At 36.4% G+C, this 23,821-nt stretch overlaps 2 protein-coding genes and 1 long non-coding RNA gene across 12 annotated transcripts in view; 2 read left to right on the forward strand and 1 right to left on the reverse strand.

Annotated features, from left to right (window-relative positions):
• The window catches only part of TRIM13 (tripartite motif containing 13), a 52,601-nt gene extending 38,036 nt beyond the window's left edge, over positions 1-14,565 (forward strand). For 3 of the 7 annotated variants that reach the window (XM_063101662.1, XM_063101660.1, XM_063101661.1), the window contains exons 3-5: positions 1,999-2,144; positions 3,711-3,818; positions 12,667-14,565. In XM_063101662.1, the coding sequence (XP_062957732.1) occupies positions 12,673-13,896 (1,224 nt within the window). In that variant the 5' untranslated portion in view covers positions 1,999-2,144; positions 3,711-3,818; positions 12,667-12,672 and the 3' untranslated portion in view covers positions 13,897-14,565. Of the gene's footprint in view, positions 1-1,998; positions 2,145-3,052; positions 3,160-3,506; positions 3,610-3,710; positions 3,819-12,666 lie in introns of those variants that run through there. The other 4 variants (XM_063101659.1, XM_063101664.1, XM_063101663.1 and 1 more) reach the window with 4 other exon arrangements.
• Positions 3,010-23,821, reverse strand: part of LOC134381856 (uncharacterized) — a 115,147-nt gene continuing 94,335 nt past the window's right edge. For 3 of the 4 annotated variants that reach the window (XR_010024028.1, XR_010024027.1, XR_010024025.1), the window contains one exon: positions 9,300-9,673. This is a non-coding gene — a long non-coding RNA (uncharacterized LOC134381856). Of the gene's footprint in view, positions 3,464-9,299; positions 9,674-23,821 lie in introns of those variants that run through there. The other variant, XR_010024026.1, reaches the window with a different exon arrangement.
• Positions 15,636-20,027, forward strand: KCNRG (potassium channel regulator). Its single transcript, XM_063101666.1, is given in 7 exon segments — positions 15,636-15,914; positions 15,916-16,097; positions 16,099-16,209; positions 19,795-19,812; positions 19,814-19,896; positions 19,899-19,978; positions 19,980-20,027. Coding segments are annotated over 7 exon segments (801 nt in total).

Here is a 23,821-nt window from a genome sequence, read left to right on the forward strand (position 1 = left end):
TTAATAGACTATTTTCAATCAATTTCTCTGAAAGTATAGAGCTTTAAAACAAACAGCAAAGTCTTCCTTTCATTGGATTTGATGTTTTTCCTTTTTCTCTGCTTTCTCTAAGCATAGGGGGAGGAAGTATAGAAGTAGAAGGATATGTGCTTTTAAAAGGCCACCCCGGGCTAGAGGTGGACAAGCAGAAATTATGGTGCTAGCTTCCTCTACCGCACTGGCAATTTAGCTTTGCTTAAGACTGTTGTGCTTGAGCCCCGAGTTTACCAGTCCAAGGCAAATGTAATCCAAAACGGGTATGGTTTTCTTCTTCCATATAACAGTAGCAACCATTTATCAAACACCTGCTATATGTCAGACACAATGTTGGTTACTTTATGTGTTACCTAAACATCTATTTTACAGAATAGAAAACAGGCTTAGACACGCTAAGTAACTGGAACTAGTAAGTGGCGGAGCTAGAGTTTGGATGCAGAACGAATTTGAAAGCCTCTTCTCTTTTTGCTACACCTTGCAATGTCAGTTCCTCTTACTGGCAGGAAGTCTTGGGGAATGATGGGGCTTGTATTGAAAATTCTGGCAGCTATAGGGGAGGACAGAATAATAATAAAATGTTCCAGTGTATCCGGGGAGGCTCATTAACATCCCTCCCCTGCATATAGTTGCTCCAGGCTTAGGTATGAGATGTTCTGCACCCTGTAATTTATCTCATTGTACACTGAACTTATCACTGTCCCTTTTGTCATGGAACATCTGATCACTTATGTTTTGGTAGGTGGGGAAGAGAGCAGAGAAGTTTTTACCTTTGTCAAGGCCCAGGACAAAAACACCATGAAATAAATCAACACCATAAGAAAAATACATAGAGTAGTGTATACTCTTATTGTTTTATATATTTATATAGTTATATATATATATATATATATATAAAACTAGAGATTCTACCCTGTCAAAATATATTTATCATAAAAGACAGAAATGTACATAGGACTATATCTATATCTATAGTCTTATTGCTGTGCTGATATATGAATCCCAAGCTTGAACTCTTTACTTATTTGAAGAACAGTCAATAGAAGGAAATTCCAGTGTGACAAGAATTTTGACAATTCCTGTGTTATCTCTAGCAGGATCTAGTTATATTGTGCTCTTCCAGGAAGGATGCAGTTGTGTATGCAGGTTTTAATTGGGCAGTTACTCTCTTTTTCTTGTCACTGTACATGTGGCAGTTTCTGGCTGCTGTTTTGTGTATTAAGATTGTGGGAGGTGAGAGAAGGTTATTCTTCCTTCCCCATTTTTCTGTACTTAAGAGAGTTTAATATACTATGTTCTTTACTTAGTAGTTAGTTTTGATTAACAGTCTAGGGATTGCTATGAAGATTTAATGAATGCTTTACATTTAGTTGGGCAGAAGTTTATTAATTAGTATCTACCACCAAGCAGCTATAACTGCATAAATATGTATTATATAATTAAGGATACTTTGTGACTTATGAGTTAATAACTTTATTTTCACTCTCGTACCTTTTTAATATTAGGGTATTTAATATGTTTCAGTAAGTCACTTTCTTTTTAATAATACTAACTTAGTAGGGAACTGGAGTGCAGTTCCCATTGGTGTTGACAGTTATGGTGTAGAAAGAACCTGTATCTGGAATTTGACTTTAGCTTCAGCTCTGCTTCTTGTTTTTCACCTTGGAGAAGTTACTTCACCTGTTTCCTAATCTGAAGGATGAGAATCATAATTTCTATTCCACAGTGTTCTTATAAAAAATAACAGAAGTCATAGGAACTGTTCTACAAAGGCCAAGTTAGGTTCATTACCTTGCTGCAGCAAGGGAGATGCACACAAAGAAGTGGGCATATCTCAGTAGTAGGGAGTGGCCAAGGGCTTTTTTGTTGGGTTTGGGCTGAGCACCGTTAGTCAAGGGGCCCAAGTACTACGTACAGCAGGTCTTGAATACTCTTTCTCCAAAATAACCTCCCACTTCCTCCCAGAGCACAGACTTTCCCACGTCGGAGCGAACTCAGCCCTAGAGCGTATGCTCATTCTGTCCTTGCCTCACTTCCCCCAAGACTGTAAGTTTTGGAGAGGAGCCGTTTCTTCGTCATTCATCATTGTATCCTTCACAGACTGCTCCTTGGTAAGTGCTTAATGCGTTTGAGATTAGTCAAGGTCCCCATACAGGGTGACGTTAAAATAGTCAGGTTAGCGAGTGAATAACAGCAGCAGATAATTTAAAGAAACTTTTGAAATTCTTCCTTCCCTCTGAGCAGTTTTTTTTTTTTTTTAAATTAAAAGAATTTTAAATAGATTTGGGTCGCTGGTGTCCTGCCTGTAGCCCGAAAAGGACTAGGTGCAAAGTTGGGGTGGGAGGACTGTAGCTAACCTCACTCTGGTTGCGCGTGGCCCCAGCCCCCCGCTAGAGCCCTGGCACTGCCCCAGCGCTAGGTGCGACTCTGTGGGGTGAGCGCCGCGGATGTGCCCGTCCTGCCGCCGCGCCCGATTGTGGGGTGCGGGACAGACAGTGTCTCCGTCCCCCAAGCCGCTGTGGCCCGGCTTCTGGTCCTGAGAGATGCAGATGAAGTGGTGTGAAGGGTTGGGCTTTTTTTTTTGTTCCTACAAATGCAACGAACAAAAAAAAAAGTACAACAATCCAAACCCAACCGTCTTATTCGCGTCGCCTTAAGTGGGAGACTTTCTTTCCGGGTGGCTCCACCGGGGACAGCGCCGTCTCCTGCCGCCGGCGCTCCCTGCAGGCCGAGCCCACTCGTCTGGGCGCCTGGCGGCCACGTCCCGGCGCCGCGGGCTCGGCTCCTCCGGGCAGGGCGTTGGCGCGCGCAGCCCCTCTGGAAGGGAGAAAAGCGAGCCGCCCAGGACCCTCCCCCGTTCCGGCGGGCCGCGGGCAGGGGCGGGTGGAGACACCGCAAAAATCGCCGCCTCACCTCCCCCTCCCGCTATCCAGGGAGAGGCGCGACCCGGGAGGCGGGACAAACACTAAGCAGGGCGGTAGGCGGAGCCCGCGGTGAAGGCGGAGGAGGGCGGCGGGGCGGGGCCGCCGGGCGCCGCGGGTCCATCTTGCTGCCGCGCCTGGCGTGTGCCGCGGTGTCTCCGCAGCGGACGCGCGGCTCGCCTGGGTCTTTTGCGAGTCCCCAGAGGTCGGAGATAAGTACCCGCCGCCCGGCTCCTCTCGGGGAGGTGGGGTGGGGGAGGTTGGTCTTCGAGGCAGCCGCGAGGGTGGGGACTTGCGCAGCCCGGCGGAAACCTGCGTGGGTTGGGGGCTGGTGCAGGCCCAGTCTGAGCGCCAGTCCGGGCAGCGCAGGGAAACCGGCGCGGCACCGTGTCGGCGTCTGGTGGGGCGGCGTGCGGGCGGGCGCTGGCGGGCCGGGGCGGTGTGTGTGCTCCAAGAAACCTCCTCCGTCCGGAGCATGCCCGGCCCCACTACCTCTGCTTCGATATAGCCTAGAAAAGACGAGTATGAACCGCAGGTTACAGCAGGCCACCACCGCCTGGCAGTGAGCCGGGGGAGGGCGCCCTAACCGCTTGCGTCTCAGTACAAAGAGCTCCTGCTACTCCCAGGCTCCTGGCCCTTCACCAGGTCCTGACAGGTTGGCTTTATTTGTGGGGGCGATTGAAAAAATTGAGGGTCAAGACTACGGATGCTGTGCAAATAAATGCATAATACACCCCTTTTCTCCTTTCTTTGCAGTAGCCTCTAGTTTGACTGTCAAAACGTGAAAAAACAAAAAAAACCCCTGATTGCTTTGTCCTGGGAAATACGAACCCTGCGGAACACACCTGCTTGCAGGGGACAGAGGTAAACTACGATACTTTCCCCTGTGTTATACCCATGTTTTTTAAAAAAGCACCCAATTTCATGAGGTCCAGAACCGTTCGAAATTGAAATATGTATAGAATATGTATGTTCCCATCCACTCCCGTCATTGGTGGTTTTGTTCTTTTTCATATTTTGTCAAAACTCGGGAAAATCCATACTTGGCAATTCTTTATGTGATAATTATTTTAAGTTATATCCAAAGATTTATATTGCAAAGGAAGAAAGAGGCTTCAGCAGCATTTCTTTTTCTTTCTTTCTTTCTTTCTTTTTTTTTTTTTTTTACAGGTGTTTTTCCCTTTCTCCGATGCCCGGTGAATTGTCAAGCTGCTAGGGCTTGTAGAACAGGGTGTGAGTTTTTTATGACTCTAGAGACCTGTATATAGCAGGCTTTTTAAAAGCTAAAGTTTACATAGGCATTCCCTCTAGTAGAACTTGATGGAGTTGTTGATTAACTTGCTCAAAGAGAAGATACATTTCTTCAGGCTCTCCTCTACCTCTCCCCAATCCCCCCGCCGCCCTTTTTTTTTTCACCAGCTTACTTATTATTAAACCTCCCTGGTAAGTCCTTTCATAACATCAGGTGTTCTTTTCGTTCTATATATTTATAATAGGTTACCTGGCTCTACTTCTGCCACAGCTTTTGTTCAGATATGCCCATTTTCATGAAAGTGTTTTGTACCTACTAGCCTATGTAACGTTTGCTTTCTTGCCTTGAAATCATAGTTCAAGAGAGTGCAACTTCCTTTTAGGACTTTTTCTAGGTTAATACACTATGCTCTAACATAACATATAGTTAGTTTACACAGTATTTCACAAACCACCTTACATTTATATAATTTAGCAGTTTGTAAGATTCTTACACATTACTTAATCTTTCCAACATTATGAAGTAGGTACTATAAAAATCCTTTTATGAAGAGTAAAACTGGTGCTTGAATCTAGGTATTCGGAAGCAGGTTCTGTGCTCTTTCCCCTTCACTTTTTGTAAGGAGAGCCTCTTACAACTTAATTTGTAAAAGTGATAGAATTTTGGAAGGTATTTTTGAGCCCATGATTAAACATCTTCATTTTATACATGAGGATATTAAGTTCTCGACTCACTTTCTGGATAATGCTACGGTCTAAGAATTGTAAAACTCAGGTTCTGTGCCTTGCTTACTGTCTACAATTCAGGAGTCTCCATTTGCGGGGAGGGGACTGTTTTTCACTTATAATGTTAGATGTTTAGCTAGATGATCTCTAACATACTTTTAAGCCCTGTATTTATATTTTATTCCTACCCCGTAATTTTTATTATCATCTATTCCCTATATATATTGGTAATACACAGATACATACTAATGTTAACTACTTTAAACTATTTTATATTTTAAACTTGGGTAGGTATGGTAACAAGTGTGTTGTTCTTGTTTTTTTACTAAGCTGCATAAAAGTATGGTTCTGTTGTAAGGTCAGGTATTGCATGGAGAGATAGGGCACTCTAATAAATCATTGGTTAGCATTCATAAAGTATATACCCCTTTATAGAGGAAAACTTGGTAGTCTTTTCAAGAGCCTTAAAATGTTCTTACTCTTTGCCCCAGCAATAAAATTAAAGGAATTGTTTAAGGAAATAATCACAACTGTGGACCAAGACTTTTCTACAAGGTGTTTTAAATGTTTGTAATACCAAAGAAACCAAACAAGCAATAAGAAAGCATATCTGTAAGATTGACTATCATGTTTTTGAAGACTATTTAACGATAGATGAAATGCATGTGATAAAATAAGTGAAAAAAGTAGATACAAGATTGTACCATGCTACCAGTTTTATTAAAATATATGTGTACACAAGCACATACGTGCACACACACAGACACAAAACTGGAGGAAATATACAAAATAATAGTATTGGTTATACCTTGCTGATGTGATTATGGGTGACTCTTCCCCTATATTTTCTGAATTTTCTATAATAAACACAAAACACTTATATAATTTAAGAAAACACAAAAGCTAATTGCATGTAACCTCTTCAATTTCAGTATGGTGTCAACTTTATCTTTTCTTTTTAAAATTGTGGTATTATCATTTAACATGAGATCTGCCTTCTTAATACATTTTTAAGTGTACAGTACAGTATTGTTAACTATAGACTCAGTGTTTTACTGCAGATTTCTAGGATATATTTCCTTTTTATAAGACATTTATCATACCTTTTAGAATAACAATATCTTTGTAAATGCTCTACATTTCTGAATTTAGGGTAGGGAATTGCCTTTTGGTTTATATTGCATCTTTTAAAATATCTTTAGATCACTGGATTACCCATTTTTGTTATTCATGAAAAACACTGCCATTGTTATTACTTGGCTTGGGAATCTAGGTACTAGAATGGTACTAGAAAAATAGAATGTTATGCCCACTCTAATAACAGTTAACCAAATATAGGTGTCTTTTAACATACAGAATATTTACATCCCAGTCAAGTCTCCTGTAAAGCAAATTCCCATAACATGAACTCTATTTTAAATTCATTTCTGTTGTAGATACATTTCTAAGGAATAGCTGAACTGAAAATTTTTGCTGATAGTTTGTTTACATTACAGGTTTCTCCTTGTCGCATAAGCACCACAAGTATATCCTACTTGGCAATACCCTGGCTCCCAATTTAAAACTCCGAGAAGAACTCTTCCTTTTTCCTCCTACATGTTTGCAATATTGAACATGAGCAAAGCAGTGCCAACATAGCATATATAATATAGCCAACCTAAAACTGCTTTTGGTCAAGCGTAATTAGATTTCTACTTCATATATTCTGTAGATCAGGTTTACTTAGAATAAGATGTGCATATAATTCTATACTGAGCAAAAGGAACTTTCTTCATCCCAATTACATTTCCAGTAGTCATCTCATAATGCCTGTTTCTACTTGGCACAATATTAGATACTGAGTAAATCTCACTTATCTAGATAAACGTATCTACTGAGTGCTCGACTTTGACAGTAATTTCTGAAAGCTGGAATACAAAGTTAGATGATGGAAACTTTTAAATGATACCAACCCATTGGGGGTAATAACTCAGTAGGTCAATGTTTGCCAAGTGAATGGATGTAAAAGACGACAATTTGTTTTAGGAATAAAAGTTTGCTACCTTCACTTAAACCCATTTAGATTTATTGGGGAGAAGAGAATCCAGACATTTCTGGCTCATAAAACCTTTTCTGAAATCAGTAATTCTGACTTAATTTAATTAGAACTCTTAACAGGTTAAGATAAATGTCTGTGTCTGGTTGGTACCAGACTAGGAATAATTTAGTATATATGTATGTTTCCCTCAAATTCAGACACATTTTATTCAAATTGATTTTATCTGGATGGGGGAGAATGAGATTCAGCACCATTTGGAGTCCACCTAGATTTCTCAGTAGTCATGCATAAATGGGTCAGGAATATCCAATCTAGCTGTTAGCCTAAAATCCCATTGACTTAATGCTGTAGATTTACAAGAATTAGAGTAATATCTTGGGTGATTATCAAGTGACACAGGAAAACGAAAAAGGGAAAGGAAGATAAATAAAGAGAAGGGTGGGAAATAAAGACTAGGAAGACATCAAAATATTGTACTCATTGAAACAGTACGGGAAAACAAGTTAAAAGAAAACAGGAAAGAGTCAGAGTGGTCTTAACTAATAAGGTAATGACCTGGTTTTTATAATTTTGGGAATGTTGCCTCAGTCCAACTTGCCCTTTGTGAACTTTCTAAGTAGATGAGCTTTCCAAGCTGGTGGACCTTCTTTCTGTACAAAATCTATTTTGTGCTACCTGTCAAGAACCCTACTAGAAATATCTTAGAGGAAATTTTAACTATTACTCATTCTAGGATAATGCCAGAAAAGGTAAGTTACTTATTCTGTTTTGTGGACACATAAGTAACATATTGTTTGCAAGTGCCACATAACAATTAGATAAGCTATTTTAGACACTATATACAATATGTTAATTTTCATGTTCCTGTTTTGAGATTATATCTGAAATCTTGTCCTGTTTTGATCACATAAGAAATCATGGAACGGTCTCTAAAAGCCAGAAGGAAGTGTAATAACACATTGATATAGAGTATTTAAAACAACTTTGTAAATAATTTTAATGTTATTATGTTTTTCAAAACAGTTGTACAAATGAGAGAAACTGTAATATGTTTACTAAGTGGTTTGTCAAAGGCCCCTCTTTAGTTTTTTCCCTGACTTTTTAGTATGAAGATTCTCACATCTAGAAAAAATTCAGATGAAAACTACAATAAATATCCTTGCATCTTCTACCTAGATCCAATAGTTGTTAACTAGACCCTTAGTTTCAAGAAAGTGTTTATTAGTGGATCTCATACTAAAATAAACTATGGCATACTATTTGAAAATAAGATGGATTAGTGTGCTAAGAGAAAGTGATTTTTTAAAAAAGTGAGCTGTTTTATTTTAAGCACTGTTTCAAGATAAGATTCGTGGCTCAGTTTGGTAGGGCTTAGCATAATTTGTGTTTGTGAAATGACAGTTTCAGTGTTTGCTGTCTAGTTACCTGATAGGTATTGAGGTACTGTTTTGAAATTCCTGAATTCAAAGGTGCCTTAAAGCAGGATGGAAATTTGGATTAAATCCTTAAGATACAAAGCATAATGTCTTGGCTTTTCTATTTGTTCCCTAATGGGAATTGGAAAATTATGAGTAACATTTTGAACAACTTTATATTGTTAACAGCCAATGGAATTTAAAGACTTAATAGGAGAGTTTCTTTTACTAATAGATTTTATAAGTAGAAAGCTAACTTATTTAAGAATAAGTGAATAAGCACCTTTTATACCATAATCGTTTTGGGTTGATCATTTAAAAATAAAGGAATTCTAAGGAGAAGTCTGGTACATATTAGCTATTACTTCTATTTTATGATTCCTTTTCTCTTTAAGTATGGGCTTTTTCCATTTTTAATATTTTAGTGGTTGTGCTATAGACCTCATTTGTAGAGTCTGTTGTTGCTATATACCTACTCAAGGTAGGATTGATAAAACACATTTTGTAGTTTTCCTTGAGTGTGAATGGCTTGATAATTTATTGAAAATCTGTGGTGGTGTTATGCAGCTATGCATTTATCAAAAGTAGAACTGTCCGCAGAAAAGAGTGAATTTTACTAAATTAAATTAAAATTTAATTTGTAATTTAAAAAGTATGTTACAAAGTATAAATATGGCAGGAAAATGAGGTTGACTTTTTTCCAGAGAGGCAGTAGACAACTAGTGTATATTCAGCTATTTTAATTGCTGGTGTGAAACACTTGGGAAATTTTTAATTGGAAGGAAAGTAGATTTTTGTGCTTGAAAACTAAACTTTTTGATATTCAGAAACACATTCAAAGGAAGAAATGAATCTTGGAAAACTTGTTTGCTTTTATATATTTAATTTGACATTGGTTAAATTCAAATTTGGACAGCGAACAATAATTTTGGTTACATTAAGTTTCTTGACTTCTATATTGGAAAAAAATTAGCCAAAAAAAAGAGATGGAGGGCATGTGTGCTTTAGTTCATGTAAGCCCTGTTGATTTCTTCAGATTTTATGTGTTTACCACACTTTAAGAAAAGTGTCTATAAGTTCCTTTTCTGTGAAGAGTACCCGTCATTTATGAGACTAAAACCTTTATTATGTATTTTCCTTTAAAACTTTTGAAGCAACAAAGAAGCCTGCCATGGTTCCTTGGATCATGTTAACATATCTCAGTTTTCTTTAAAAGGTAGTAGAGTCAGCTGTAGTGGTCACATAGTTTTGTCCTCGAGAAGGTTTTGAGTATAAAGAAGAGAATTAAACTAAGGGAAGAAAAGAAAATAGTGTTTAGCTTTTAAAGTGAAAATAAGAATCTTTAAATTTTAAACCAAAATTTGTAAGCTATATCACTACAAATGTAAGAAGAAATGGATCTTTTGTCATTTGATGCAATTTGAAACAGACTTTCTGAGCAGTATTTTTTCTCTCTCATTCATTTTAAGACTTGTAAGTTGCTTATGGCTTTGGGATGACTTTATTATTTCTAAGTTTCCTGTCTGTGGCATTTTCCTTTTCACTTTTGATCATATTTGATTGCCTTAAAATTCTTCTTGGTCCCTATTGCAGTATCCTTCTCAGTTTTCTTCTAAGTTTCTTTTTGCCTTGGGTGCCCTTTCTCTCCTCCTCATCCCAACCAATCACTTGCTGTGTCCTTTGTTTTCCTCCTGCTTATTTAGTATGCTTGGATAGGATTCCTCTGGAAATATTAACCTTGCAAGAATGAGTAAATTAGGTTTACTTCATTGAGTGCTGCCCCCACTACTTTCCTGTTTCTGCTGCCTACTCAAAAATCTGGCCTTGCTGTAGAATTCTTAGGTGAAAGATGATGGAGTAGTGGAGGTGATAAAGTATGGAGCCAGGACTAGGGTGGGAGGATCATAACCTCAAGCTTTATAACCACTCTCTTCCCAATGCTTTTCAAAGGTTATATGATTTCTGATATCACAAAGGTTTTTCAGAAAAATCAGCTAATTGCACATTTTTGCCATATGACACTAAATTTGAGACAGAATAATCTTTGCTTTAATTCTACATATATATTATATGACTGTTGAAATTACTGTTAAAAAAATTACTTGTTTTTTATTGTAAGATGGCATACAGATTATTAGATCCTATTTTATTTATTACTTTGGTGATAATGTGATATGTATCTGTGTATCCCTGAGTAAACTGAATGAAGAAATATTTAGCACTATTTTTGGTTTTAAAACTTTAGGGATGAATGTACATTTTAAAATAATAAACTTGCATTGATAAGTGGTATACTCTAAATCAGGAATTTCAAATATTTACCTTTACAACACTCTTAAAAACTGAGGATCCCAAGAGCTTTTGTTTCTGTATGTACTGTCTATAGATATTTACTATATTAGAAGTTAAAGCAGAATTCAAAAAATTAATTTATTTAAAACAATGATACACCCATTATATGTTAACAAAGAACTTAGGAAAAATAATTATTTTCTAAAATAAAATTGTGAGAAGACTGGCATTGCTTTATATGTTTATAGATGACTTTAATGAATGGCTATTTAATAGAAGGCAGCTGGAGTCTACATTCAATGTGTTGCAACAAATTTTAGTTAAAATACACAAAGAAAAATCTGGCCTTAAACAGATACGCAGTTGGTAAAGGAAGGAATATTTTAATAGCCATTTCAGATAACTGTGGATTTTCCTTGATACTATACCAAAACCCATGTGCTTCTTTGTTGCAGTATGGCATCTGAAATCATATTTATGAACCTATTGTTTTTTCTTGTACTTCACATGGATCTTTTATCCATTCATGATTTATAATGTCATACTTTAGTGACTTGAAAACATTTTTCACTGTGTTATGCAGATTTCTAAATATTGATGTTTCATTATATGGTACTCTCCCACATCCCCCAAAACCCCTCACATTCATTAATATTGCCACCTATCTTATCAGAAAAGTCTTTAATTAATGGTAAGCTGTCAAGCTCACAAGTGGCAGACATATTTTCCAAAATTCTAATTTACACGTAAAAACCCAGCTTTTTTATTGGCAAGGAATAGTCATTTGTTTTTGAAGTAACAAGCTCATTTTGTTCATTTTCAAGAAAATGTCTGTCAGATACCTAAGTCTGAATAGCTGTAGTTTGTCATTTGTTCTTTCAAGTAAAGATGATATTCCATGAAAAAAGCAGCTGTTCAGCTTGCAACTCAATCATATATAAGTGCTTTTCCTCCAGACAACATCTGCTGGTATGCAGAAGTGCTTTGTGTGTACTTCCTATTTTATCACACAAAATATTAAAAAGATGTACATAGGATCAAGATTTAATAAAATGAATAATTTTTACTGCTTCATTAAGAACATTCTTAAATGAAACTTGGCTACCCCACCCCACTTCAAGTGTCTGGTGGTGAAGAATACAATGACTAGTGGTACAGTTTGGTGCTGCTTACTGCCTTGCTTGATTCCTGCTAAGGCTCCAGTAGTGTTTACCCACTATTGCTTTTACAATGGCAGTGCAAATGTCAACATGGTGCAAAAAGCAAATAACAGCCTAGTATTATTATGAAATGCTCTGAAAGAGGGACACCCAGGTTTCTGTCCACATTTTGAGAAATGATGCCCTATATTATATAAGATGGCTTTGATTTCTGTTCTGGTGGTTTAAGAACAACAAAAAATTCATTTAATTCTCTAGGGAAAAATGAATTGCAACTGTCTCATCTAGTGCTTTTACCTATTATTTTAATAACTGTAATCTTGCCTTTGAAATAGAATATGCTAATTCCTAATAAAAGTCTGCATGAGAGTAAATGCTTGGATTTATATTTCTGTGCTTCTTTCTTTTAAATAGCATACCATTTTATATTTGTGGGCCCAGAGTAAAGAGCTCATTCTATTACAGACACTGAGTAGCTTTGTTTCTGATAGCTGGTAGTCAGCTCTCTGTTTTAAAACAATCAGTTGGGTCCTGGCTGGCTCAACTTGCAGTTGTCCTAGTCCTCACTCTGTCTCAGCCAAAGACTGTTATTGGAAAGCCCACACAAAGGCCTTGTGTATAGGGTGCCCTACTAATAGTGTGTTCTAGTCCCAGGGGATTAAACCTGCTTTGGTGTGCATTCCCTTCCCAAATTTCTCACTAATTTCCTTTGTTTGGCTGGTTATTTCAGTGAAAGATCATTTTAATGTGAAGACACCTTCTTTTAATTATTACATAGTCCTAGTGGAGGGGATTACTGGATTAAAATAAAATATTTTTCTCTGTGATAGGATGTGATGGAGCTGCTTGAAGAAGATCTCACGTGCCCAATTTGTTGCAGTCTGTTTGATGATCCTCGAGTTTTGCCTTGCTCGCACAACTTCTGCAAAAAATGCTTAGAAGGCATCTTAGAGGGGAATGTGCGGAATTCATTGTGGAGACCATCTCCATTCAAGTGCCCCACATGCCGTAAGGAAACTTCAGCTACTGGAGTTAACAGCCTGCAGGTTAATTACTCCCTGAAGGGTATTGTGGAAAAGTATAACAAGATCAAGATCTCTCCCAAAATGCCAGTGTGCAAAGGACACTTGGGGCAGCCTCTCAACATTTTCTGCCTGACTGATATGCAGCTGATTTGTGGGATCTGTGCTACTCGTGGTGACCACACCAAGCATGTCTTCTGTTCTATTGAAGATGCCTATGCTCAAGAAAGGGTTGCCTTTGAGTCTCTCTTCCAGAGCTTTGAGACCTGGCGTCGGGGAGATGCTCTTTCTCGCCTGGATACCTTGGAAACTAGTAAGAGGAAATCCCTACAGTTACTGACTAAAGATTCAGACAAAGTGAAGGAATTTTTTGAGAAGTTACAACACACGTTGGATCAAAAGAAGAATGAAATCTTGTCTGACTTTGAGACCATGAAACTTGCAGTTATGCAAGCCTATGACCCAGAGATTAACAAACTAAACACCATCTTACAGGAACAACGAATGGCCTTTAACATTGCTGAGGCTTTCAAAGACGTGTCAGAACCCATCATATTTCTGCAACAGATGCAGGAATTCAGGGAGAAAATCAAAGTAATCAAGGAAACTCCCTTACCACCCTCTAATTTGCCCACGAGTCCTTTAATGAAGAACTTTGATACCAGTCAGTGGGAGGACATAAAACTAGTAGATGTGGATAAACTTTCTTTGCCTCAAGACACTAGCACATTCATTAGCAAGATTCCCTGGAGCTTTTATCAGTTATTTGTGATAGTCCTTCTTTTTGGCCTTATCATTTTCTTTGGTCCTACTGTATTTCTAGAATGGTCTTTATTTGGTGAATTGGCAACTTGGAAAGACCGTCTTTCAAACTTCAGTTCCTATCTGACTAAATCAGCTGATTTTATAGAACAATCATTATTTTATTGGGAACAGGTGACAGATGTGTTTTTCATTTTCAATGAAAGAATCAAAAATTTTACTTTGGTGGTGCTGAACAATGTGGCAGAATTTGTGTGCAAATATAAACTGTTATAAAATCTGTATGCAGTTCTCCATCTTTTCTTAGAAATTGTTAAGAAAACAGTACTAATTCAGATTTGGTCAAGATTTCAGTCAGATATTTTCCTCTAAGAGTATTCCTTTCAAAAATAACATCCTATATGTGTTGTTCAAATTAGGTAGCATAAGATGAAAGTGAAATTTAGTAGAACAGTCCTGAGCCCTCTTCCCTTTTTAAAGAGTGCTTTGAAATAAGCATCCTCTCTTTAATACTGTTTGTGTTTGTGCTGTAATAAAAATAGGAAGCGAGAGACCACATGGTCTGATGTTGTATTATGGAGGTAGGTAGTATAATAGTGATTGTTCATCAAGCATGCAATAAAGATTACTCTTGCAGAGCAACTTTTTTTATGACAAACATTTTTTGAAAAAGGAAAGGTGGGTTGAAAATATGGATGAAGTGGATTTCAAATATTTCTATGGAGGGTTGATTCCTTTATCACCAAAATGTAAATCTAAACAAAAACTGGCATTTTCTTATTGTAAGTTTACATTTTTAGGATGTTTGGAGATTTCAGCCTTCCCTTTTCTCCTTTGTTTTTGTAAATTTTTCATTAAAGATGATAAACTGCAGAAGTGTTAGGTGGTAGTGCAATCAAAGATGTAGATTAAAAAAAAAAAAAAAAAAACCAACACACAGTAAGAGTAGGAAATGGGAAAGCCACCTTTACTGGCAGCTAAGTGTTACGTTGTTCCATAGTATCATGTCAACTGTACAACTAAGCCAGTTAACTTGCTTACAGAATTTTAAGCGTAGTAAGACTAATTTGACAACAGATGAAACAATCGCTCAGCCATTATAATCAGCTGAATGTTGATGCTGTCCTATCTGCTCACATAAGATAAAGATGCCTCATCTCTTACTGAATAAAAATACTTTTCTCACCTTGCTTATAATTCAGATGAAAACAAAGAAGTAAACTTATCTTAGAACTGTTGTCTAGTCTGCCTTATTTCTGTTATGGAATAGACATCCCTTTGAAAGCCCATTAAGTGGAACAAGATTTCAGAGAAGAGAGTGTCTTTTCCCCAGTCCTCCTTTAATTTGGTCGAGAGGAGGTAAGTAAGCAGGGACAGGAAAAAAGGTGGCAACTAAATTTAAAGTGCAGAAGAAATCATTTCCTTCTGGCTATGAGAAGAGTCAAATTAAGCTGCTAGGTGAGGTAAATGGCTGCCTCATTCCCAACATAATTCATGATTTAGCCACTAAACTGCTAAGAGGATCGTAAGAAATTAAGACAATTCTGTAAATCTTTCCTCTGGACATGATGGCTCATGGTAAGTAAGGGGGAGGAGGTGTGTGGAGAAGGGGAGTGCTTTTCTGCTCCCAGTAACTTAAAAAAAAAAAAATAATACAGATTTATACCAAGTTTTCATTTTCTTTTTTTTAATGCAATACAGGAAAAGAGTTCTATTTGATGTCTATCAGATATATTGGCAGTTTTTCTTAAACTATTCAGTTCCTCATCTGTTGCTTTTTATTTTGTATACTCCAAGTTCCCAAGCAACTTAAACTTGCAAACACAGCTGTGAATACACTATTTGCCTTACAGTAGTTACCAAGGAATCCAGGTCTTTCATCTTTGTTATTCTTCCCTCCATTTCTTAATCATATATAACTAGCAACATTTATGGTTATAGGTTGATTTGCAAGTTCTTCATAAGTCTGTGACTGATGGTTGTAGCCTTCAGAAGAATAGGGAAGCTAGGGAAGAATGAGTAGTCAGAAACTGGTCACTCTGAATGTCAGAGGGCAGATATTCACAAGATTTTCTACCATAATGCAGTTTCCAGTGTCTCAGTTGGCATGAATGTTAGATGGCAGGGACCAAGAACTCAAGACGGTTGGTGGCCAGATTTTTGTGGACAGAGATGGTATTTTATTTAGTTTTGTCTTAGAGCTTTTGAGAACTCACCAGCTTTTATTACCCACTACCTTTTCAGACTATCTTAGGCTTCAGAAAGAGGCTCTTTTCTATGAACTTGATTCTCTGGGTTGATCTCTTAAACCAACACCTGCTACAGCCAAGACCTGCTCTCATGGAGGTGCGTTTCCTAAGCCGAAACACTCAAGCTTTTTTCAGGGTGTTTGGCTCTTGCAGCAAAGCAATTGAAATGCTAACTGGGAGGATTACAGTGTTTATAGAGCAACCTTCTGCACTGACCTGGAGTAGTAACTCTCCCTCCTCAGAGGACCTTACTTCCACTGCCTCCACAAAGACCTTGTTACCATGACCTGGTTTTCCAGTGCGGCTCTGACAGCACTACTGATAACCAAACTGGAGTCAGGCATTTTGTACTTTGAAGCATCTCTCTCCTATACCAATTCCTGATGTTTTCTCTCAAAACTGAAATTTTGTAATTCCTGAAGCTTTTTTTGGAAAAAATGATTATTCAAAATATGTTTTGGGGTAACCAGTGGAGTTGGGTAGAATGACCAAATAATTGTTTTCCAACCAGAATACTTTTCAGACTGAAGTGGGTATTGTTATCATGTGGGACAATAATAACAAACCAAATCTGTCCAGGGAAAATTGGGACTATAGACATTCAAGTTGTAGGAGGAAATAATTTAATAGATTGTGTTACATTGCTAATGAATTTGGCTTAGAAATGAATTGCCTTATTTTTTCAAGAGGTTTTTAGTAGCACTCATAGCAAAGGTTCAATCGTTTTTCCTGACTTCCTTACACATGAATGTTTGTTCTTTCAGTCCTTATGATTTAACTACTGATTTTTCTTCATCTGACTTTATTTTTAAACACTCTTAAAGGCAGATATATCTCATGGCAAATTTGGTATCCTGTTATATCCTTGGCTCTTACACAACTCAACATATTGGGGTAGGCTGTCTGTATATTATGGATAGTTGCTCCTGAGTCAATTATTCAATTTTTCTTTCTGTTCTTGGCTGGATTCTAAGACTGATTTCCACTCTGCTGTCACAGACATTTTTTTCAACCTTAAAAACGTCTTAGTGCTGTCCACCATTATTTTACCAACTGTGAAAGCTGGCTTTCATTTTTTGGAGGAAAAAAAGCCTACATATGTTCTTTACTGATAGCATTTAAAAAAATATATACTAATTTTTGGTAAAGGACAGACATAGTTTAGGATACTTTCTAAACTTCAGCAGTAACCATCAAGAAGGATGGTGTCTGCCTCTCACAACTCATTCCTTGGTCTTGCTTACCACGTGGAGAACACTAGGCAGTGTAGCCAAGTATGACAGTTCTTAAGTTTTTACACTTTATAATTTCCTGCCCTTTCCAAGAGGTTGAACTGTCATTTTGGGAAGAAGAGAGCCAGCCACGAGGCTGATTGTGAAAAAAACTCAAACTTTTAAGATACCTCTGTACACAACTTTATTTTCATGGGTGGGGTACTTAAATAAACAGAAGAGAAATGACCAATTTTTTGTTTTTCTAAATTTGATGGGATGATTATGAACTCTTTGGGGATCCCTTTTCAAAAAGTTAGAAACCTAAGGAAAAATGATGTCATTGATTTTAGTAAATATATTTAATAAATTCTCTAAAAACTATGCATTTGGAGAGAGTAAGTGTAATCTTGAAAAATAATGTTAGAAATTCAAATTGAGACATTCCTGTGTGTACACAGTGCCAAATGGATTCCCCTTTTCTTTGTTGAGTGTTTGTGTTAGAAACAGCACAAAAATTTTTTTTCATCTTAACGTGAAAAAGGCATTATGCTTAAACTTCACAATAGGTAGTACCAAAACCAGTAGTTATTTTTAAAATTAACATTTTTTTGTATCACCAAATCGTATTCTTTTCAGTTGTTTGAAGTTCAGAATTTTTTCCATCTCATATAAGTGTTAGTGATTTTTTTAATATAGTGCCAATTTCAGAGTAGAGATAGATAACCTGAATAAAGTGACATTATGGGGATCTTTGATGATTAGATGAAAACTCCAGCCTTGAAAGGCCCACCTTGAGTATATAACTGCATTAATTAGCAATTATTTTAATTTTTTTTTTGCTCCTCCCTGGTTTGAATCTGTCTATTCAGATGTTTATGGAAGGTGGAAAGTAGAGGAGTGAGCTTGAATGGCTCCTAAAAGTCTGGTATATCAGCTTATTCAGTATGTTCTACCAGTATGATTTACCACTCTAAGGTTTTGTTAACCTAGCAGGTTGTTCAGTTATTAACTCAAGTTCATAGTACTAGTAATACTTGGCTTGCATCTTCCAGATGGCCATTCATGTGATACCATGTTATCAAGCTCAAGTTATGGTCACAGGATTCTAGAGTCTTTTGGTAGCCTTTGTTCTATCTGACCTCTCCTTTTTAAACTGGCTCAAATGAAAAAGTATGGTTGACTTTAAAAAATTTAAAATAAGTTTAGATTTTCTATTTCCCATTTGTTTCTTCTATTCCATCATTTTCTTGTGCCTTGAAATCTTTTATTTTTCTATTTGGCCTCATAGGGAATCAAATACTTTAGCTCAGTAATTTCTGGCAAGGGCATTCCACTTTGTTACCATCTATTATATACTACTGTATTTGTATCTTAATTCTTTTATGAGATGTTTTGTAACTTTTTTTCTTTCACAGATGTTTCTAGGACAAACAAGATCTGGGGCTTGGGTGTAGATGGAATAATTAATGTTAAAAATTTGCTGTATTAAAAATAATAAACATTTTCTTGAAATGTGCTTTGTAGTTTGGTAATTCTTAGATTTTACTGTTGATTGTTTTCTTTGCCTAGAATGAGTTTCTAAATGTAAGCTACAGTAACCACTCTATTTCAATCATGATTATTAGAAGAAAGTTAGGGATATCCTCAAGTGTCTTTTTATACCATAAAACTACAGATAGTTTTGGTTTTTGCCTAGAACTAATCGAAGTTAGTCTTTTCTTCACATCTTATAAACAAATGGTAAGAGAACACAAAGATAAAAATATCCTTGATGGCAGATAAGGAAGGAGTAATATGGTTATATCTATGCAGATTTGTTGACATTACTAAAGACAACATATAGCCAATCTGAAAAGTTCAGGTGTATTTTTCTTTTTTTTTTAAAAGGTGACCAGTAAGGGATCTTAACCCTTGACTTGGTGTTGTCAGCACCACGCTCTCCCAAGTGAGCTAACCGGCCATCCCCATATAGGGATCTGAACCTGTGGCCTTGGTGTTATTAGCATTACACTCTCCCAAGTGAGCCATGGGCCGGCCCCTTGGTGTATTTTTCTTGAATTATGTGTACTGGTTCTGTGGAGCTGCCCAGAGGCTTTTTTTTTTTCTACTCCAGAGGCTTTTTGACCCCAAGTTCTTCTCTTTGACAATGGACAGTTGAGTAAAACTGACAATAAAATCTTCTTGACATTTTATATCTGCAAAATTTCATCTGAAAAAATGGATTTGATAGGAATAAGTCACAAAAAAATTTTGTAATGTCAGTGCTAATTGGTAAAATTGGTGGGGAAAATTGTAAATGCACAAAGTTCATTAAAACAGTTGATCAAAGCAATTAATTTAATTGATTAAATTGAATAAATGTATTTATCAAATTAAAAACAGTAAAGTTGGAAATAGTTAAATAACACTATATAAAATTAAAGCCAATTTAATTGTATGATCAAATTGTGCCAGAAAATAATTTCTCAATGAAAATTCTTAATGTTGATTATATTCCTAAATGTGGAATTGAAATGACTTTGGAAATCACAGCAAGGTCTCTTGTTTTCAGTGTTTGAAAGTACTAATTTGGGTTTGTAAATGAAGTCTCAAAAAAAATATGATCAAAAATGGTATGACGCCTGTTGAGGTTATAATTCAGATTTATGTGTGTAGTTTTGCTAGTTATTAAAGGGATGCTTTATAATTAAACTTTTTTGTGTGTATCCCAGGTATGTTTCTATAAAACCAAAAATTGGCAAATGGAGCAAATGTCCTTGGCTTACTGATTGACACTTTATTAAAGGAAGGCTTCCATCTGGTCGGCACTAGAACATATCCTCTGAAGACAAAACTGAATGCTATAGCTTTGAAAGGATAAAAAGCCCTGAAGCCCTTGCCATGAACAAAACACTGAAAACCAGAGACTAACATCATACCAGAGCAATCTCAGAAAAAGAAATGAAGTAGTTGTCTGTTCTCTTTCAGAGTAAAGGAAAATTGCCATTTTCTTGACTGGAAGTTACATGTTTGGGGCATACATGTTAGTCAAACCTGTACTCAATGTAACTTTTTGGCCTCACCTTTTACCATGCCATCTCAGGGCAACCAGGCACCAACAGTGCTTAAGCCACACAACTGCTTGCTGCTCTCTAAACAACACCACGCAGTTGGTGCTTTGGCACACGTTCCTTCTACCTTCAATGCTTCTTTCCCCTTTCCTTCTTCATGAACACTCACACAACTTTTGGAAATGGGCTCTAGAATCGGACTGCTTATTTCTAATCCCAGCTCAGTCACTTATTAGCTATATGACTTGGGAAAGTCATTTAACCTCTTTGTGCTTCAACTTCTTCATCTATCAAATGGGGATAATAAAGATTTCTCCCTCATAGCATATGTGAGTATTAGAGAAGATAAAGTAAAGTTTTCAACACATTGCCTGGCACATGGTAGGCACTCAGTAACAGTGATGTTGATGACAAGACAGATGGCCCACTTTACTATATGTAAAGTACTGTGCTAAACATTTGATAAGAGCAATATCATCTTTGTTAATAATTAGTACCTAAATTTGGTGAAAAGCTTTGGAGTACTCTACCAATATTTAAATTGCACATATACTTTAACTTAGTATTTCCTCTTGTAGGTATTATATATGTACATATCACTTTAAACACTAGGATAAACACCTAGAGGAGGAATCATTAAGTCAAAGAGCACCAAGAACTTTGCAAATAGTAGGGTTAAAATCTGTTGAGTAGAAGCAGGTAAGCACCATTTTAAAAAGTACAATTAATTCATTCAAAAAACATCTGTTAAACATCTGCTGGACACTATATTAAGTTGTTAGGATTAAAAAAAGTAAGACAAAAATCCTTGTCTTCAAAGAGCTTACACTCAAGTAAGAAAGTGCATCATTGTAACAGCAAAACATTAGACATAAGCTCAAAGTTCATCAATATGGAATGGATAACTTATGATTCATACAATGAAATACTATGTAGCCCTTAAAAAGAATGAGGCAGCAGTTTATAAACTGACAGCAAAGGATCGTCAAGACATATTATAAGTGGGGGGAAAAAACTACAGAATGGTGTATAAAGTTGAAAAAATATATATAGTTTCCATTTGTGGAAAAATATATATACACACTTTCTTATAAATGCATGGAATTTTCAGCAAAACTGCAGGTCACCTATGGAGAGGAAAAACTGGGTTAGTGGTGTTTAGGTGTGGGAGGAAGACTTACTTTTCACCAGACCAGACTATGTGGATGTATTATCTATTAAAAAGAAAAAAGAAAAAAAAAAAGGAAGAAGCCATATGTGAAATATTATATCTATGTGTATGTGCAGGGCTTGGGGAGACTGTTATGGCATAGTATAGCCTATTATCTCTCATACTAACACAAATTTTACTCTACCACCCTTCCTTTGAAACATCTACACTTAGTAAAGAAGTTGAAATTTCTAGTAACTTTTAGATTTGTGTACTAGGTTGTGGAGAAGAAAGATTTTATTTTTTAATTTTTTTGAGAAGAAAGATTTTTAAAAAATTATTCTAAGTACTTCAAAAAAGTTATGTATAACATGTCAGTGCAAAATACTTAAATATTAGTAATGTTAAGGTTAGCAACTGAATGTCCAAATAAGAAAAAATGACCTAAGAATAAAGTTTTGTTTTGATTTTGGCAGTGTTCATTCTCTCCTTTCTGAAGAAAAGCCGACTCAGTTGTTTTAGTGTGTCATTTTCATTTTTAGGAATGATGTGTTTGGTCTGGTTCCCTTGTTAGCCTTATATTCTAGGGCACAATATTTCTATTCTGCTAAATTTTTAGCATACATATGATTTAACTAGTTGGGTATAATTGGTATGGTTATGGATGTAACACTATTTAGTTCAGTATAGCGCTTTGCTGATAAGATTAAAAACTGATAACTCGTTAAAAAATATTGAAGCAAAAAATATTGTAACACAGTTTGGCAAGGAATAAGACAGGAAGTGTTTAAATTGCTATTAAAGTGTTCTTAGTCATTTACGTTTTCAGGAAACAATTTTGAGATTAGAAAAAAATATTCTTTTTAATGAGCTAGTAGAAATATATTACCTATGGGAACATATAATATACATAACATTCATTCAATAAATACTTTTTGACATCTACTATGTGCCAAGTACTACTCTTGACATTGGAGATCCTTACTGAAAAGAACAAAATAATTCCTGCCCTTCTAGAGCTTACCACAAATACAACTCATAACATTGACAATGGGTTTAAATTAAAGTAACTTAAAGCTTTTCAAATAGTTTCTCAAAAATCATGAGTTCGCAATGCAATTTTTTTAAGAGACAGATTACCACAATTAAAAAAAATATATTATTCATTAGGGTAAGTACACTTTCAGAGTGGGTTGAGATTATTTTAGTAAATATTTCAGAGGTTATCTCATCTGGAGACCCATCTATCAGTATCATCTCAGTAAACCTCTTGTGGTCATTCCAAAATACAGTGGGACAATGTAACTGGGATTAAGACACGCAAATAAAATTGAATTTTGTTTTAGAAAGGGAGGCAGGAAAGTGTAGTTTGAAGAAAATAGTTAGATGCAACTCAAGCAAATTAAAAACTCTTGCCTACTTCAGAAAAAAAACAACAAAAAAAGTCAACATTTTCATATGGGCACCACTTAACTCCTAACTTCTTGACTGAAATAACTTGTAGGTTTTATTTTAAACTGTAAGGAAATAATGGCAGAAGCTTGTCTTGGCCAACCACACTGAAAACCTTGTTCTAACAAATTATACACACTTATCAATCTATATCATATACACAAGTGTGAGTGTGAATCATCACAGTGGCATGTTAAAGTTTGTCAGTCTTAATGGTACCATCAGTAATTGGGCCTTCCCCATTCTCTCACTCCTGTTATGTCTGTTTCAACTTCTTCCCATCACCCACAATTTCATTTCTGAGAAGGCATCAAGGATTTTAGCTTATGATTTTTGAACCTCAGTAATTTACCTTATAAGTGATTGGAAGTTTTCCCTACAAAGATTTTCTGAAAAGGAGCTATAGTGTTTAATTTTACTCTTAGATTTAATATATGTCATAATTACAAAGAATTCTTAGGTAAAGTTGGAATTAATTTTGGCTGCTTTTAAAATATACCTGAAATCAGGAGCCTGAAGTAGTATAAAGTGGTCAAGGGAAAGCAGCTTGAGAAATATATGGTGCTGTGGATTGACTGAATTATGTCCCCCAAAGTTCATATATTAGAAGCTTAATTCCTACTATAACTTTTGAGGGTGGGAGATCCTATTATGGTAATTTGAAGGTGGGGCCTTGAAGAGGTGATCAGATTGTAGGGGTGTGGTTCTGAGAGCTTTAAAAGGAGAGTGCATGAAGAACTATCTCTGTCTCTGCTCTGCCATTTTCTGCCATGTGAGACCCCTGCATTGCTGTAAAGCCACCACCAAAGACAACCCTCACCAGATGTGTTCGCTGGACTTTGGATTTCCTCTGAAACTGTAAGCAATAAATTTTGTTTTCTTATAAGTCATCCAGTTCCAGGTATTTCATTATAAGCAACAGAAACGGACTAATACATAGGGTATTAGTATGTATTAGGGAATCATAATCTCTTTCTAATTGCCTTGTACACCATTTGAATCTGAAAAACTTCAGCTTTGTTCTATAAGGTTTTGTATTGATTCTTTATCATAAATCGTTACATCACTAGAGATGTATATCACAAG

Source organism: Cynocephalus volans, chromosome 7, assembly GCF_027409185.1.
Source record: "Cynocephalus volans isolate mCynVol1 chromosome 7, mCynVol1.pri, whole genome shotgun sequence".
Lineage (NCBI taxonomy): Eukaryota > Metazoa > Chordata > Mammalia > Dermoptera > Cynocephalidae > Cynocephalus > Cynocephalus volans.